This window comes from Osmia bicornis, chromosome 5 (genome assembly GCF_907164935.1).
Source record: "Osmia bicornis bicornis chromosome 5, iOsmBic2.1, whole genome shotgun sequence".
In the NCBI taxonomy this organism is placed as follows: Eukaryota; Metazoa; Arthropoda; class Insecta; order Hymenoptera; family Megachilidae; genus Osmia; species Osmia bicornis.
In genome coordinates this window covers 8822593-8839792 of record NC_060220.1, presented here as the reverse complement: position 1 = coordinate 8839792, position 17200 = coordinate 8822593, and the positions used below count along the sequence as shown (strand labels likewise).

Sequence of the window (17200 nt, the reverse complement as noted above, 5' to 3'; positions counted from 1 at the left end):
TACAAGTTGCTAATGAAATCAAGTCAACTTTTTATTCCATTATTGTAAATAGAAACGACCATTATAAATAATTATGAAATAAAAAATAACATTTATAACAATTCAAAGAAGTAGATCGTATGAAGATATTTAATGCTTTTAATCGGGTATCACATGTATATCTAATCTATCATTTCTTTATCAATCAAATCACTTTAATGGATAGAAGAAGTTTGAAAACTTCTTGAGATAACCTTTAATAACGTTCTAAAACTACGTGTGGAAAGTTATTTCACATCCGTGCATGTCCTTGTTACGAAGAAATTTTTGAATTTTATATTGCACAAAATAAAGATTGCTTAGATTACTTTTGAAACAATTTTGTAAGAAACTGAATTTCAGCCTATTATATACGCAGAGCGTAAAATACTTTGATTTCATATTTAATAAATTAAATTAATATGTCCGCCAAACAAATTTTTTCATTAGTTTTCGTTAGAAACACAACGAACATCCTACTAGGTTTAAAAAAACGAGGATTTGGGCAAGATAAATGGAATGGTTTTGGTGGCAAGGTGGAACCAGGAGAAACGATTGTTCAAGGAGCCATACGGTAAGCAATTTTAAGTAATTTACTACGAATATTTTATATATATCGTGCATAGTGGCAAATTATTGTTAACGATGCAACGTATGATCAACAACAATTTTATATTTCGTAATAATTGATACATTAAATAACGAAGAATTTCAACATAGATTTTTGTTTTGTTTTGTTTTATTTTGTTTAACAGTATACAAGATGATTTATAGAATTTTCAATAGTTTCGATTAAAATTTGCTTTTCTTTCTAATGGAATTATAAATGAATAAATGAAACATATTCACTGTATCACAGAATTGTATAGTTGCATTATTTTAACATAATACTATGTATTAAACTATTTGTAAATTCCTTTTTTGTGAAATTTTTATCAATAAAATATTTTCCATTAATCATCTTGTATACGCAGGTACAGTTTTATGTAATTAAATAAAATGCTATGTATAAATTAAAATTAACATTAATGAGTATACAGTCACTCATGAAGGTCTGTACATTCCATAAAAGAACCATTTTATTTAAAGTAACTAATGAGAAACATAATGTTTCAGGGTAGCTTATCTATGAATTTAAAGCCAGTAGAGCATATTTAACAGCACTTAAAAGTATTTTAGTAAAAATCAGGCAGAAATTCATTAAATTGCAAAATAAGCGCATTTCTTGCAAAGATTATAAGTTGTTTTAGAAGCAAAAGGATGTCTAGCACATAGTTCATTTCTTTTCTTATTCGTTCAAATATTCCTCTAGAATAATACACTTTGTTATAAAATAATTAATATTACTTCATGTTAATAATTAAATATGCTACTATATAAAATTATTATAATAATTAAACTGATCATTTTAAGAGATGTATGAAAACTTTTATGACTGACTGTACATGGTAGAAAAACAATTATAATAAATGTATAATATATACAATAGAAATATTGCATATATTGTATTATAGTATTAATACCTATTCTATGTACATATATAAAATAAAAGTTACTGCAATTATTCAAGTTTTCTCTTTACATTTTATAGTGAATTGAAAGAAGAATGCGGCTTATCTACACAAGATTTAAAGAGAGTTGGTATTTTAGAATTTCAGTTTGAAGGAAATGACAGCTTATTAGAAGTTCATGTCTTTGAGACATATAACTATCATGGAAAAGAAACAGAATCTGAAGGTATTTAATTTTCAGAGATTCTATTAAATATTTATCCATACTGTTAACCATTGACATAACTAAGTAGGGGCTGGGGTGGGACCCCTCCCTAATGCGGACTAGCCCTGCACCATTCTAAATTTCTAAGATTCTAAAATTCTGTCAAAATTCAATCTATAATGCAATAAAAATTAAACACACTGTAATGTTCTTATTACATGACGTTATAAATAGAAGAAATTAAATTAATAATTAAGTTAGAATTGTACAGTATTAAACTCTTGACACTATTAGTAAAGTTAAGGAACCTGGCCTATTCAAAAAAGAATTCTAGTTATGTCAGTGCTGTTAACTACATATACATATATTTTTTTGAGATACAAAGAAATTATACTTTTTGCTTCTCAGATTATATTGCAATGGATTGCATGTTACTATTTAAATTATGTCAGTTTATTTGAAAAAAAAAAAAAAAAAGAAAAATCAGAAATATTTTGGGCACACTGAAAAAGTTTAAAAATATATCTATTACATAATTTCTGCTACCTTTAATACTTGTTTTACTTAAAAGTATAATAAATACATTGTAATTATTTATAATACACATATATGTATGTTTTTTTTTTATTCAGAAATGCGACCAAAGTGGTTTAACTTGAAAGACATTCCTTTCAAACAAATGTGGCCGGATGATGAATATTGGTTCCCTTACATGTTAAGAGGGGAATTATTCAAAGGATACTTTTTGTACCGTGGTCAGGACCTAATTATTAAGCATAATATTGAAACTTTGAAAGAATTACCAGCAATGGATGTTCCTTAACAATCACAGGTTTCATTCACAACTTTTATACATTCATTTACATGTTATAATTTCAATTATTAAAAGCTCTACTTTCACATTTTTATAATTATAATAACCCTGATAGCCATCTGCATGCAGATTGGCAGCAGATTGGCAGCAGATCTGATTGAATCTGTCTACAAATCTGTTTCCGCATTTGGCTGCGTTTCTGCAAACAGAACCTGCCGACAGAATCATATAGCAGATTGGCGTCAGAAACCGAGCAGATCCCGCTAACATAACCGGTTGCCAAATTAGCGGCAGAAACAAAACAGAGTCTGCGCGCAGAAAGGCAGCAGATTGGCAGCAGATCCTGCAACTTCATTGGTCCCTTTAAAATTTAAATGGCCAAAGTTGCAGGATCTGCTGCCAATCTGCCGCAAATCTGCCATCACTGTCTGTGCACTGACTCTGTTCTGTTTCTGCCTCCAATTTGGCAACAGATTATGTTAGCAGGATCTGCTCTGTTTCTGACGCCAATCTGCTTTAGCAGGGTTTGTTACATTTCTGCCGCCAATCTGCTGCAATAACTGTATTTAACAGATCCTGCATCAAATCTGTAGCCATTCTGCTTACAAAACCATGTAACAGGAATCCGACAGAATCTGCTATGCGCAGGTTTGACTATCAGGGAAGTTTGGCTCTTCGCTAGTTCAATAATTTTTTTAGTACTGAAACTATCTTGGAATTATCATTATTTCTTATCACTTTATAATTCTAAATTATACAGAAAATGATTTTTAAGCAAAAAATTATAAAAATATGTACGTACTACAGTAATTGTACTTTCAACTTAATAAGTGTAAAAACGTACGTATTAAACTATTTGCATGTACAAAATATTTATTCATATTTTAGAGATCATGAAATAAATTTTTAAATTGTATCGCGAGGTTAGCAATCTATTTTCTACCTCTTATCAAACCAATGCATCATTATCTTGCAGACTTAAGTACTCGTAAACTATAAAACTATACGTACTGTGCTGCATCATAAGATAATAAAGATAAAAATGCATAAAGATAAAAATATCCTGCTTTAATTACGTTTATCTTGCAAATGAAAATCTTGCAAATGATGTTGCAATCAAGCACCATGCAACTTGGACAGATTAAAGAATAAATATTTCCACTTTTAGTTGAAAAAATATATGAGGCAAAGTAGAAAGCTTAAAGTCTAGAGACTGAAATATATCATGGACGTATAGAATTCTCAACCAGTTATATCACCTTTTATCTTTGCACCATAAAGCACTCTTAATATTATGATATCAAAGAAAAATTATATTTAAGCTGCCGACCAATGTTCGGATCTCCACAAAAGAGCATACATGCTATGTTTAAGATCGTCTGAATCTAAATTGTCAATTGGAAAATCTGTGTAACGGGAGATTAAACTTCTGTAACCCTGGCCAACTGTTGCCAATACTAATTTCTTTTCATCCATCGATTTGAATGATATTATTTGACATACTTTACCCTCGAAAGGTCTGAAAACAGTAATCGGTCTGAGAGAATTACATTCAGCCACTACGATGCATCCCCAAGTGGTACCGATATACAACTGATTCCTACATGTTTCAAGAGCTGTTACTTGGCACTTTTCTGTCGATAAATTTTCTTCTATAGAAATGGACTTCAAACTCTCAGAACAAGGTACTAACTTTGACATATCTAATTTATTTATTATTTGCCTAGTATCTACATCCCACTGGTATACGATACATCCAGGGTACGTGTACGATAAGATGGAATTTTCAGCGCTTAATAAATATGTAGCAAATAAATTTTTAACTGCTACCTCTCCGCTTACATGACAGATTTGTACTGTGTCTATTAAACTACTATCTTTTAAAACATAAATGGATATTCTACCGAAGCTTTGTCCAACCCATAATTCCAATATGCGTTTCTTTTTATGAATAGCTGCTAAAGAATATGTTTTTATATTGTCTTGTATATTAGTCATGATTTCCATCTTCTTCATTTGGGTAAAAGAATTTGATAACAGAAATGTTTTACCACTATGCAAGGCTACTGCAAATTGTTTCAATTGTTCCAAATAAATTAAGCCTATCACTTTAGATTCTATACTGTGATTAGGTTCTAGATTATAGCTAGCGACACAACCAAAATTGCTGCCTAAATAAACATGAACTTGCCCTGCGTTATCACCGATCCATATATATCCATCAACTCCACACATAGCATACGGTATTATAGGAGTTTCAATTCTAACATGCTGTAACCATCCTTTTTGTGTTCCTAATAGCATATCAACTTCACCGTTATTGTGTCCAAACCAAATTTCATCTCCATTTATGTTTTCTTCTATAGTTTTATTTGTCATGGTAATAGCAGTTACTTGAGTTCTCTCTGTTAATAATATAACGTCTATAAGGTGTGTAAATTCAGGTGCAGATGCAATAGAAACTATTTGACTTGCAGTTGGTCGTTCTTTAGGATTTTGAGCCCAACATATGACCATTAAATCAAGAGCATAACAAGGATGAAACGTTTCTCTGTAAGTTAATGGTGGTCTTCCACCTTCTAAGATACATTCTTTAACCGCCTCATGGCCTTCGAATGGTTGCCTCAGAGTAATCAATTCATATATAAACATTCCAAATGAAAATGAATCAACCTTTTCCGTATATTCTTCTTCTCCATTGTATTTAATAATTTCAGGTGCCATGAATCCTTCAGTCCCGCCGAATCCTTTAGCACCAGTTGGTAACGTTAATCTAGATATCCCGTAATCGGCTACTTTAACATGGACAGGATGTTCAGGATGATTTTGAAACGGTAAAGGCATCTGCCAAACGAGAACATTTTCAGATTTTAAATCCCTATAAATGACATGCTGCTGGTGAAGGTATTCCACAGCCTTTGCCACTTGAAGAATTATAGCTTGTAACGTGTACGGGTCTAATTTAGCGCCTGAACGTCTGTAATTTTTTAACACGCTATCCAATGCACCTTCGGGCGCTAAATCTAATACTAATGCCAATGGGCTAATCACTATTCCAATCAAGGGTACGATATTTATATGTCTCAGTGTCAATAAAATGTTTAGCTCTTGTCTAGCAGTGCAATATGCTTTACAGGCGTATTGTAAAGGATCTCTATCCCATTTACTTTGCGCCGCTTTGTAAGCAAGAACTGCAGATTGTTTTGAATTTGAACCAGGCGGTACTGGTTGTAACATTTTGATGGCAACATCGACCTTTTGATATGTCCCGGGTAAACGGCAAACACCTTTAAAAACAAATCCAAATGCACCCCGACCTAAAAGTTTTCCTAACTTGATATCTTCTGATTTTATCAAATGTTTCGATCCAAGATCCATAAAAATAATATCTGGAGCGACATGCGATAACGGTATATCAAAGTGTTTAGGACAACTAATTGGTTTATTACTATATGCAGACAGAATGCATTCCTCTACCATCCAGGAATATGCTAGAATACTTTCAGAATTGATATTCTGTTTAGCAACATCCGGATGACCTTCTAAAGATGGCATTCTACTTGACGTTAAACTATCGTATCCTACACCACTATCGCCGTCAGACTTATAACTATCCTGACTTTGCCTTTCTTTATTAATGTAATATCTTTGAATATCTTCTGCTAAACGATCGCTATCGTTAATTTCGTTCTCATTCTCTCCGTTATTCAATAGACACCGAGGACAGGGTATCAATCTAGTAACTAATAATTTACCCTCGGATGTATGGACAAAACGTGTTCCTAACGTAGGATACCAGTCTTCTAATAAAATATCAATGTGATCAACTATAAGCGCTAGCAATTGCGGCATACTTTCTGGCCGTGGTTCAACCACGATCGCCTGATAACCCATCGGTTCTTCCTCGACCGAGTCTGACATTATAGGTTGTTTAATTACCAAAGTGTCAACCGGGAACCATATCTCTAAAATCGCCGAATTCTTTAGGTCCACCGTACACCATATGCCGTCCTGTTTCAGTTTAAATTTAAATTGCCTGTAATCGTACGGTACGTTCTTTAAATTGTAATTGACTTCCTTAAGACGCAACAAAGTAATGTTAGCGTATCTTAGCTCTATTCCTGTCTGCCAAAGTACCCATTCTGCTTGCGTATTTAATAAACTTGTAAAAATATTATCATCGACGAAATCTTTGAACGGTGCCAGAAACGACATCACTATTTCAACGATAGCATCGTCGGCTAATATTCTAGTTATAAGCCTCGACCAAAATCCACTAGGAAAATAAGACATTAGAAGCAGTCTCGTTACGGAGCAATCTGGTTGCGATCTAGACGTCAACACGCATTCCGTAGTCAATTTATCTCCGGAAAAATTTTGAAATGTCATCATTGGAGATGTAATTTTGTTGGATCTTACGTGCCAACCACGCGTTTTCACCGGTATCTTGATCATTTGATTATTTCTTAAAATATCTTCTTCGGTTGGTAATAAGGAAGGGATCAGTAATGTACGATAATCCCACGTCAACGCAACTTCAAATTTGTTCAGTAAGCTGACGATATATCCTTGCGTGTCGATCGACGATATCGTGGAAGATTTAAAAACGTGTTGAATATCATCCAGCTTCATTATGCCAGATCTGGCGAAGGGGTTAATTTCACGTATCGTTACTACGTGCGCCAGCATGTCACAGAGCCATTGAGGATCAAGGAAGTATAAATCCTTCAGAGTAGCATCGTCGTAGTGCAGAATGATACCGTTTTCATGAAGGAAAAGCGTAGCTTGATGCAATTCCGCTGGATCTCTGAATGATCTGTGCAGTTTTTGAAGTTCGTTATTTACAGCAGCATAGTACTGATCCGCTTTCAAAACTGGATCTGCCCCTGATAATTTCTTATCGTGCGCAAGCTGTATCACCACGTCTTCCAAGGCAAGATAACTGGCAGGAACTTTCTGTTCGAGTAACAATTCTTTGCTTCCAGGGGATCTTAAACTAAACACGACGTCGTATATTAAATTACAAAGCATCTTTATATTATGCCTCGTTTTACAGCTTACTTCAATAGTCTCCATGACTTTTGGCAAACCGCATTTCTCGGCATCGACCACGTTTATAAACTTATCGCGAATATACTGCTGCAATGCCTCGCTATGCTCGTAGGATATGTCGTAATGGGTGCCAACAATGATCACCGGAGAGTTTGGTGCTCTGCTTTGAATATTTACCAACCACTGAAATATCTCAGACACACCTTTGAAACCATCAGTGATCCTCCATACGACCAGATACAAGCTACGTTTAGATAAGAAATATTGATGGGTGGCATAATATTCTCTTTGCCCACCGAAATCCCAGGTTCTGAAGTAAACAGGACCGTGGGACGACTGGCCTCTTACTTTCTTTTCATAGATCCAATCACCAATATCAACGCCTACAGTTGATATAGTCGTTCCCCTGGCAGTCTTTGCGTTGATATTTTTATTACCCATTCTCTTTGCCCAGTGTTCGGAGGCTTTCTTCTTATTCGGTACCTCGCCTTCTTGTCTCAATTGTTCCAGCAGACTAGTTTTACCGATACCTTGAATCCCAACGATCATTAACTTCATTCGAGCATACGGTTTGGCGTCCTCTAATATTGATTTTAAATACCCAACAACGTCCATTGTTTTATATTTTTTCGATTCGATCATCGTCTTCAGAGGCTCCTGTAATCGGCAGCCTTGAGTATTTAAATTCCATAAACGAGACAGCAAACCCATTTGCGGTGGTAATTCAACGACGTCTGGATTACTGCTTATGTTCAAGACAGAGAGATTGTTCAGTTCATAAATATTCTGTGGGATATCTTTCAATTTATTGTTGCTAACGTCGAGCATACTGACGTTGGGAAAGAGAAGGTACAATTTTGAGCCTGAATAAGTTATCTTCGTGTCTTTGTCTACGCTCTCTTCTTCAAAATTTGGCATTTCCCCGTCGTCCACTGATGTTAATTGAATTCTGTTTAGCATATTGTTGGCAAGAATCAAGGTCCTTAAATTTTCCAAACGCAAGTGACGTCTGTGCGTGCAAACCGACATGAGAACCACGTCCCGCAAAGAGGTTGCCGTTTGTCTATTGTTGCCTGGTACTATCGGGGATTGTACGTTTGTAGCGGGACAATAACAAGCAGTGTTTGCTTGTTCCGTCAAATCTGCGCCGTCCACTTGCGGTAAACTGGGCCATCGAGATATTTGATTATTAGACAAATCCAATTGTTTCAAACTCGCTGGGTACGAAGTAATGTGGCTCATGGACCGAAGAGAATTATAAGCCATGTTTAATCTTACCAGATTAACAGCCAAACACGGCAATGCTACTGGGATGCTGTTGAACAAGTTGTGCGCCAAGTTCAATGACGCCAGAACCGATCTAACTCCACCTTCATTGTCGTCAGAGATTTTTTCTGAAACTTGAACGGATTTGGTCCAAACATGTGGACGCTCCATGTCGATTATTTGTGCATTTGCTATTTTAGTGAAAGACTCGAACTCCAACGAGTCCTCGCGTGAAATAGCAAACTGTGCTGCTAAGCTTCGACTGCTCGGACTGTTATTCAAACAGTCGTCCCGCTGTGATTTCCGTGAGATATTTTGCGACACCTGACTAGGCAAATCTTTCAATAAATTAAACGATGCATTCAGTTCCTTCAATTTTGGTGCTCGCCATAGATTGTCCGGAAGACACTGTAATTTATTATTTGAAACATCCATTATTTCCAAGCTAGGTAGATTCATGATGAATTCAGGTAGCTGTTCCAACCGATTGTCTTGTAGATACATCTCCTCTAGAACAGGGCACAATTTATCCTTGGCATTTTTTGCTTCAGCACTGAGAGTATCTATTTTATTCTGAGCCATATTTAGGCACCGTAAGCTTTGCAGATAAAATATAGTGGATGGTATAGAAGTAATTGAATTATGAGAGATATCTATCCTGGTTATAGCGTACAACACTAAATCATTGTTTTTGGCGCTCAATTTTTTGTTCACATGCAACACAGCATCGGTTAACCATTGGGATCGTATTTGAGACAGATGACATTGTTGATCGTGCCAGTTTATCATTGTAGGAGTATTTGGGAATATCGTTGAATATGTAACGTTACCAAAAGAGGACAATGCCGAGAAATGAGACGTTTGAGTGCATTCCGTCATAGCTTTCTTATTGATTTTGTATTCACAATCGGGGTAAGCTTTTATGGACAAAAGTTTAGCTGTCAACGGTTCGTCTCGATTTTGTGCAGCAATTTTAATTGCTTTACATGTATTATCTACAGCACCGTGTTTCAGTAAAAGATCAGCAATTTTTATATCACGCTGTTGGCATGCTACGATTAATGCGCTAGAATAATTTCTCTCTGAATCGTTTTGATCGTAAGGAACTTTGACGAGTAAATTAGGATCGGCACCAGCCAATAATAAAGCGGTAACTACATCCGTATGTTTGCCTTTTACCGCGGCGTGTAAAGCGGTTTCAGTTGCATTATTACAATATAAATCTAAATTTAACGGACATATCATATTGTCATCCTTTTTATCAAACGTTTTACTTCTAAAATTTAAGCTAGACATTAATCTTTGTATTCCGCTTGAAATTTTTCTTTTTGATACGGGAAGTGGTTGAGTTACTCCCATTTCTTCCTCTTTGATCTTTCTTGCTTTCACTCTGTAATTCAATAACAATTCAACGATTTTAATGTTGCCAAGCATGCTGGATATATAAAGAACATTCTGTCCTGTTACGTCTTGAGTATTAATATCAAACGGCATCTCGTATTCAAATTCTCCAGACGAATCTTTGTAACGTTGATACGTATGTTGCGGATATTCAAATTTTAATAGTAAATCAATGATCATGTGATGGCCGTTTATAGCTGCCGCATGAATAGGTAACCATTTCTCCACCGTTAAAGATTGTACTTGCTTAGGAAAATGTCGAAGCAGTAGTTCTACGATTTCTACTTTGCCATTGTAACAAGCTATATACAATGGACAGTATTTAGTAACAGGATGAATTCTGCAATCTGCACCATGATCTAAAAGTAGACGAACTATATCCTTATGGCCCATTTCGCATGCTATAAAAAGCAGAGTATTCGCACCATTTGGTGCCATGTTAATAATAGATTCCACATCAGCGGTGAGTCCTTGGATAATGTTTCTGGCTGCCACGATATCTCCCTGAATACATATCGCACGCAAAGAAGCATGAGTCGCTAGTTTGGCCAATTCATATTTTTCAGCTGCCACTTTAAGTAAATTTATACATGCATCTTGTTTATTTTTTTCTGCTACATCTAACGGCGTGTTACCATTGTTATCTTGAATCATTAGATTGGCGTTAAATTTTAAAAACTTTTCGATATTGGAATTATGACCATGTTCCGCGCAAACGTGTAACGGTGTACGATAATGACCTCTTGGTCCGCATGGTATATTTGGATTAGCTCCAGCAGACAATAACACGTCCAAACACCTTGAATTTTCAGTAATGGCTGCAGCATGTAACGGTGTCCTACCCCAAGAATCCTGACTGTTTATGTACTGTGCGTGTTCTCCTCGCAGAAGATCTTCCAACAATTCAGCATTATCCCATAAAGCAGCTTGGTGTAACAGACGACCAAGGAAATCTTCATCGATAGGAGTATAATCTTCCATAATGTAAACTACAAATATTTGAAATGTTTTGTATGTTTTTACCCATTATTAAGAAATATTAATATATGTATATCTATACTTACGAAGTATTTAAAAATTATTTTGATCTATAATTACATATTCACATTGTCGGCACACTCTTCTCTTGTGATACTTTGCATATGACTGTTTATTTTTAATTTGATCAAAATTTAATGTTTTATGTTTATTACAATCTAATATGTAAAAAAATTGACTGCTATTTTTGAATTTTATATCCACTGTATCTAAAGTGGAAGTTAGATATTTAAAACTGTTTATATACATTTGTAAAATCTCGATTATTTATTTATTCGTTTTCATATTAAAAATATTTTGTATTTTAAATTTAATTCTTTTCAATTTTTACCACGCATTATCACTTTAATATCATTGTCACTTCCTTTTCATGTTTGTAACAAATAATAACTTTGTTTAAAATTTAAAATTCAGTATACAAATGCAAAACTTGCATGTATGTCAAACCTTATATCAATCAGAGAAAGATGTTATAAAAATTATATTCGATTGATTGTTTAAAATTACTCGCTTTTCACTATATACGTGGACATTGTTTTTAATTGTTTTTAATTGTTTTTCACACTGACAAGCGACTTGACTGACAGTGACTGACAGTATAGTTTTTAGGATGAGAAACAATCGTAATACGAAACATAACATTTAGCGATCGCCATTTTGTTGAATCTCTTTATCGACTGTACGCACCTTTAGCCACAATTTTATGCTTCGCTAGCAGCGGATCGATTTAAATAAATAGTACTACCTTTAATATTACGCAATATCAATACTGATCTTTTTTCATCTATATTACAGCATTACATCTTTACTATTGTTATCACTGAAAGATTTGTTTACTTTCAATTATTATCAATAATGATTTCGACACAAAATTTTTTGTTTAACACTTCCAAATTTATGGTGTACTAATTTTTTGAAACTACTATTAGCTCATTTTATATTTTACTTTTTTTTATTTGATACATAAAAAGTAAATAGAAAATTTGGATTTATAATGTAAATTAACAATGCAGTAAAATTGAAGTATATTCTGTACTGATACTGTTCGTACAAAACTACGTTTAAAATACGATGTATTTATTTCAGTCTTTCTTTGTTACACATATTAGTCGTAATAAATGAGAATAGACCTTGGTCCACATATCGAATGTGTGAAAACCGACAAATTTTTATACATAACTAAATATTCATTATGTTAGAGATATTCAATATTCTATTATATCTAAAGTAATAGCAACAACTATGTATGCGTATGTGCTACATATCTTAGAATAGTCACAGAGAATTATAATAAAAGAAACTCGTATAAATTGTTATATTCTTTTTATTATACAAATTGACATACAGTCTTTTTAAATTATAAATAATTGTAATACATATAAACGACCATTTGTATAAAAATACTTCTTTATTTACACATTTTATCCTAATGATTTTATTCGGTGTTTTGTATCAAAATTAATGCTCATAAAATACTTGAGATTTACTATGATTCAATGAAGTAGGTTAATGATAATGTATGGAATCTTTTAATTAAAAAGTTAGAAAACTTTTACATAATAAATGTTAATGAACTTTCTAATGTTCCACTTGGCAACCTTCAAGGCTTAACGCTCGGGCCAAGTTTCTTGCAACGGCTAATCGAAAAATTTCGATTTCATTTTGAAATTTCGGATCATCTCCGTGCGCTTCCGCGCAACGTAACAATTCGAAACAATCGCTGGAAGACAGAATTACATCTTTGGCTTCTAGTAGTGGAATGGCATCTGATAACAATATTGACCAGAAACTGGAACAAAAGCATTTCATAGAAGAACTTTCTCTTTTTTCTGAACATAATGAATTATCTATATTTCACTTACTATTTTGGTGTTAAATTCGAAACTAAAAGGGATACTAATAAACTTGCTGCTTCTTTAAATTCTCCAATTCCATACATCTGATGAAATTCACAGTATTTTCCTAATTCAAAAATATATTCAAAACTAATGCTTTAACAAAAATCCAATTATACTTTTAACGTTTTGAAAAGTACATGATTTACCTAAAAATGTGAGTCTATCACTGGCCATCATACAAAACCCTAAATTTTCCAATAAATCACGACATTCTAGTTTTCCGCTTTCTGCATAATGTTTCAGAAATTGATCTGCAATGTAAGTAGTAAAGCTACTATCTTGAGCTTTCAATGCCCATGCAAGAGCATTTCCCAGTCTTCCTTGTTGTATAGATTTTATCCCTTGAATTTTACACATACTTGTAACTGAAAGAGGGGGCGTTAAAAAACTGATATAAAATTTGTACAGTTTGCAAGCAAAAATGAATATACACCTATATGGTCCATTTTGTTATCGCGTGCTATATCTATTATTTTGTTCACTCTTGCTTCTGATCCCATTGGTAAAGACTGTAACAGTATTTCTAGTCTAGCTAAACCTTGGCTAGGACAATGTATCAAATAACTTGCACCACATTGCCATAAAGAATGATGCCCCATTAAGGTGTTGCCATATTCTAATATAAGAGATTCGTGAAGTTGACTAGTAACTCTAATAGAAAAATAAAAATTTCATTTTTTAATTTCTATATAAGTTTTATATGATATAAATAATTAAATTATTTACTCAATTTGATCTTTGTCCAATATTTTCAATTTTCCACAAGTATATAATAAATTTACTAAATGAGCAGCAAACCAGCCATTATCACCCATATGTTGGATTTCTTTGATAACTTGATGTAAATTACTTTCTATTAAAGCATGTATAGCATTATCAGAAGGTTTGTTAGCTTGCCATCTTTTGGAAATATTGTTTGCATGAAGCGACAGTTCGGGTTGTTTGCAACACGGAGATGTATAAAATAATTTTGCTGCTAATAATTCATACCATGCATCTGTGTATGATGAAAACTGCCACAGTACATCTTGTTCTCCTACAATTAACTATATTAAATGGTTTTTAATAATTTAAATGGTTTTTAAGTATTTATGTTTAGACAAACAGTGGCGCTACTAATACCTTCATCATCATTTCTAGATTAGTGTCAGATACAAAGGCTTTATTATTTATATTTGAAGTTAGATCAAGTTGCCAATGTTTCCAACGCATTGTAAATTCATTTATAGAGTAACCACCATAGACATTATACAGAGGCATTGTCTTAAGAATATTTTCTGCCATTACAAAGGATGGATGATCTGCTTTACTGTGTAATGCTAGTAAAGCTCGTACTAAATCAATTTTTCCATGTAATGCACAGCCTATTACTGTTTCCCAATAATTTGGATGTTCTAAATCAGCACCAATTGTTTTCTGAGCTAATATTTTAAGAGCTATTAGTTCTCTAGCTGGAAAATGGAATCTGATCCATTCTAGCAATTGTGGTAATACTATATCCCCTAAATGTTAAATATTTATATTTTATATTAATAACATTATTGTTTTGATTTTTAATATCAAATTATGATAAAAGCAACTTACCTGGAACTACATCTATATATAGAATTTCAGTTAGGTGCCATACACATTCAATTTGATAAAAAATTGTAAGAAAATTTTCTAACGATTCCTTTTTATCTGATAATGATTTCCCACATATATCTTGTAAGCTTTCTATACAAGCTCGTAAAATAGATCTATATTGTTTACTATGTTTCAAAAGTTCTGGCCTAACATCTCCAGAACCTAATTCAATTTTTTGAATAGATAAAAAGACACCATTACTTTCATTTACCAATTTACGTAATTGTGGTGAAAATAAAATAACTTCTGGCCTTAAAATATGTACTGTTGGATCATATTTCTCATGACATTCCTTATTTAATCTTTTACTACCATATATACTGATTTTATTACTATTTATCCAACTGCCAGCAATACCTACGTTTTTTAAAACGCTTAAAGTGCCCTATAAATGAAAAATAATGAAAAGATTAGTTATTTAAATTAGACTTTAATAAACTTTATATGAAATTAAAATAATACATTAAATGATAAAAATGTAGGTTAAGTAAAAAATTAAAGCATGCGGTTAATATATTTACTGCTTACTACAATTGGAGGATTATCAGTTTCGGCCATATTTGATAAAGAAATTGTTTAAAATAAATGCGATTTTATAATGTTATTCACATTAACTTCAAATTCGAGGTTAATGTTTTTTCGTAAATTGAAACATGAGTTTGTAACATGAACATAAGCACATGCTTAGCGTCATGAACGTCGTTTGAGCGCTTGCGCATTACTTTAAATTACAGGCTGAATTAGAACCAATCAGAGCCAATATTCGCAGAACGAGCGGAAACTCGTCTTTTGATAGGTACAGATTCTCTCATAACTATATATATATAGCAGTTCACCAGAGTCCATAACTGCAAAAAGACCAATTTTCGTTCTTCGCGCAACTCCAGTACGCATCTTCGCCCTGATTGGCGATACTCCCAAACGAAGTGGAAAGCGATTAGTAGAGAGCTCGCTGCGTTCCCCACCATCTTCCCAGCATCGTCGCAGCGATGCGCAGGTTGGAAGATGGTGGGGGAACGCAGCGAGCTCTCTACTAATCGCTTTCTACTTCGTTTGGGAGTATCGCCAATCAGGGCGAAGATGCGTACTGGAGATGCGCGAAGAACGAAAATTGGTCTTTTTGCAGTTATAGACTCTGGTGAACTACGGTATAGATTTAAAAAGATTGCGAGTGGGGATCAGATAGTTTCGTAATTGCGGGTAGCTATCTAGGTATTATTTTTCCACGACGTTGTACATTGTAAAAATTCACGAAATAGTCAATGGTATCGTTCACCACTTCTGAGAACGTTTAAAATAACATATTTCTTATTTATTCCGTAATGGCAACACCACCGACAGATCCGTCAGTCGTAAATCCTATAACAAAATGGGTTAGAATTGGGGATTATCCCGTGGGATACGATCCAGCAAAACATGGACCATACAATCCTTCCCGATACTACGGGCCAGGTAAGTTGTACTGTCTGATTTTCGTACTTCCTATATAAGATAATTATAATAAGTTATATGTATATGTTTGTAGCCGATACACCATTTGGCGAACTAAAAATTAAAGAAATACCAGCATGGATTGGTCGCCGTAACCTGACACCTCGAGGAGTGGCAGGACTATTCTCCCGAGGTATATCGGGTGTATTACGCAAAACAAGACACTTAATTATCATTTTTAGCTGTAACTTTTCATACGTAATTTAAATGGTTTCAAAGGATAAACCGGATAATAGAAAAATCTAATATAAATACCACCTGATTTTTGTTATAGTTATAGAAAATGATTAGATGACTTGTTTTACATGACACCCTGTATATTATATCAGTGATTATATTATGGCTTAAAAATTATATAACAACTAGATATAACCTTCCTTCTATTAATGTCATTGCAGATGTTCAATGTTGAAATGTTGAACCTCTAATTAAGTTATTTCTTTCATTATATCATTGTAATAAGTATTATAACATGATTAAAACTACTCTTAACATTACAGCTTTGTGGCGTTGGCAAATGACATGGGTGCTACCTAGGAAAAGTTCACCAGCGTCAATTTTCCAATTTTTCATTGCAGGCTCCACACTGTTTTATTTAATGAACTATTTACGTCTTAGTAAGTTAATAATTCTAAGATTAACCTTTAGCCAAAATAATTGTGTTATAATATTGTGCATTTTAATTTTCAGGGGGCCACAGGAGCTACAAGTACCATTAAGATATTGTTGTTATTGAATATATATTCAGTCAAAATAGAACATCACTATATTGTTGTATTAGTTCATTACACTTTGCTGAATAAACATTAGAAAAATAAATACTTAATATACAAAAAAATGCAATTTTTTATAATTATTAAACAAAGAGATTTGTTTATGG

General features: G+C 33.5%; 4 protein-coding genes across 4 annotated transcripts; 2 read left to right on the top strand and 2 right to left on the bottom strand.

Annotated features, from left to right (window-relative positions):
• The first annotated feature begins 144 nt into the window (after positions 1 to 144).
• LOC114872292 (oxidized purine nucleoside triphosphate hydrolase-like) lies at positions 145 to 3464 on the top strand. The gene is made up of 3 exons (XM_029179365.2): positions 145 to 592; positions 1610 to 1755; positions 2367 to 3464. The coding sequence occupies exons 1-3, from the start codon at positions 441 to 443 to the stop codon at positions 2555 to 2557; spliced, it is 489 nt and encodes a 162-aa protein (XP_029035198.1). The 5' UTR covers positions 145 to 440; the 3' UTR covers positions 2558 to 3464.
• LOC114872290 (leucine-rich repeat serine/threonine-protein kinase 1) lies at positions 2548 to 12208 on the bottom strand. Its single transcript, XM_029179363.2, has 2 exons — positions 11332 to 12208; positions 2548 to 11256 (listed from the first exon to the last, which is right to left on the bottom strand). Exon 2 carries the CDS (start codon positions 11246 to 11248, stop codon positions 3866 to 3868), a length of 7383 nt encoding a protein of 2460 aa, XP_029035196.1. The 5' UTR covers positions 11249 to 11256; positions 11332 to 12208; the 3' UTR covers positions 2548 to 3865.
• A 460-nt stretch (positions 12209 to 12668) lies between these two features.
• Positions 12669 to 15565, bottom strand: LOC114872294 (nuclear pore complex protein Nup85). The gene is made up of 8 exons (XM_029179368.2): positions 15358 to 15565; positions 14788 to 15214; positions 14326 to 14705; positions 13930 to 14249; positions 13637 to 13854; positions 13350 to 13568; positions 13168 to 13267; positions 12669 to 13094 (listed from the first exon to the last, which is right to left on the bottom strand). The coding sequence occupies exons 1-8, from the start codon at positions 15385 to 15387 to the stop codon at positions 12884 to 12886; spliced, it is 1905 nt and encodes a 634-aa protein (XP_029035201.1). The 5' UTR covers positions 15388 to 15565; the 3' UTR covers positions 12669 to 12883.
• Positions 15566 to 15981: 416 nt separating this feature from the next.
• LOC114872320 (putative ATP synthase subunit f, mitochondrial) lies at positions 15982 to 17139 on the top strand. Its single transcript, XM_029179410.2, has 4 exons — positions 15982 to 16281; positions 16355 to 16453; positions 16821 to 16937; positions 17011 to 17139. Exons 1-4 carry the CDS (start codon positions 16152 to 16154, stop codon positions 17037 to 17039), a joined length of 375 nt encoding a protein of 124 aa, XP_029035243.1. The 5' UTR covers positions 15982 to 16151; the 3' UTR covers positions 17040 to 17139.
• The last annotated feature ends 61 nt before the right edge of the window (positions 17140 to 17200 follow it).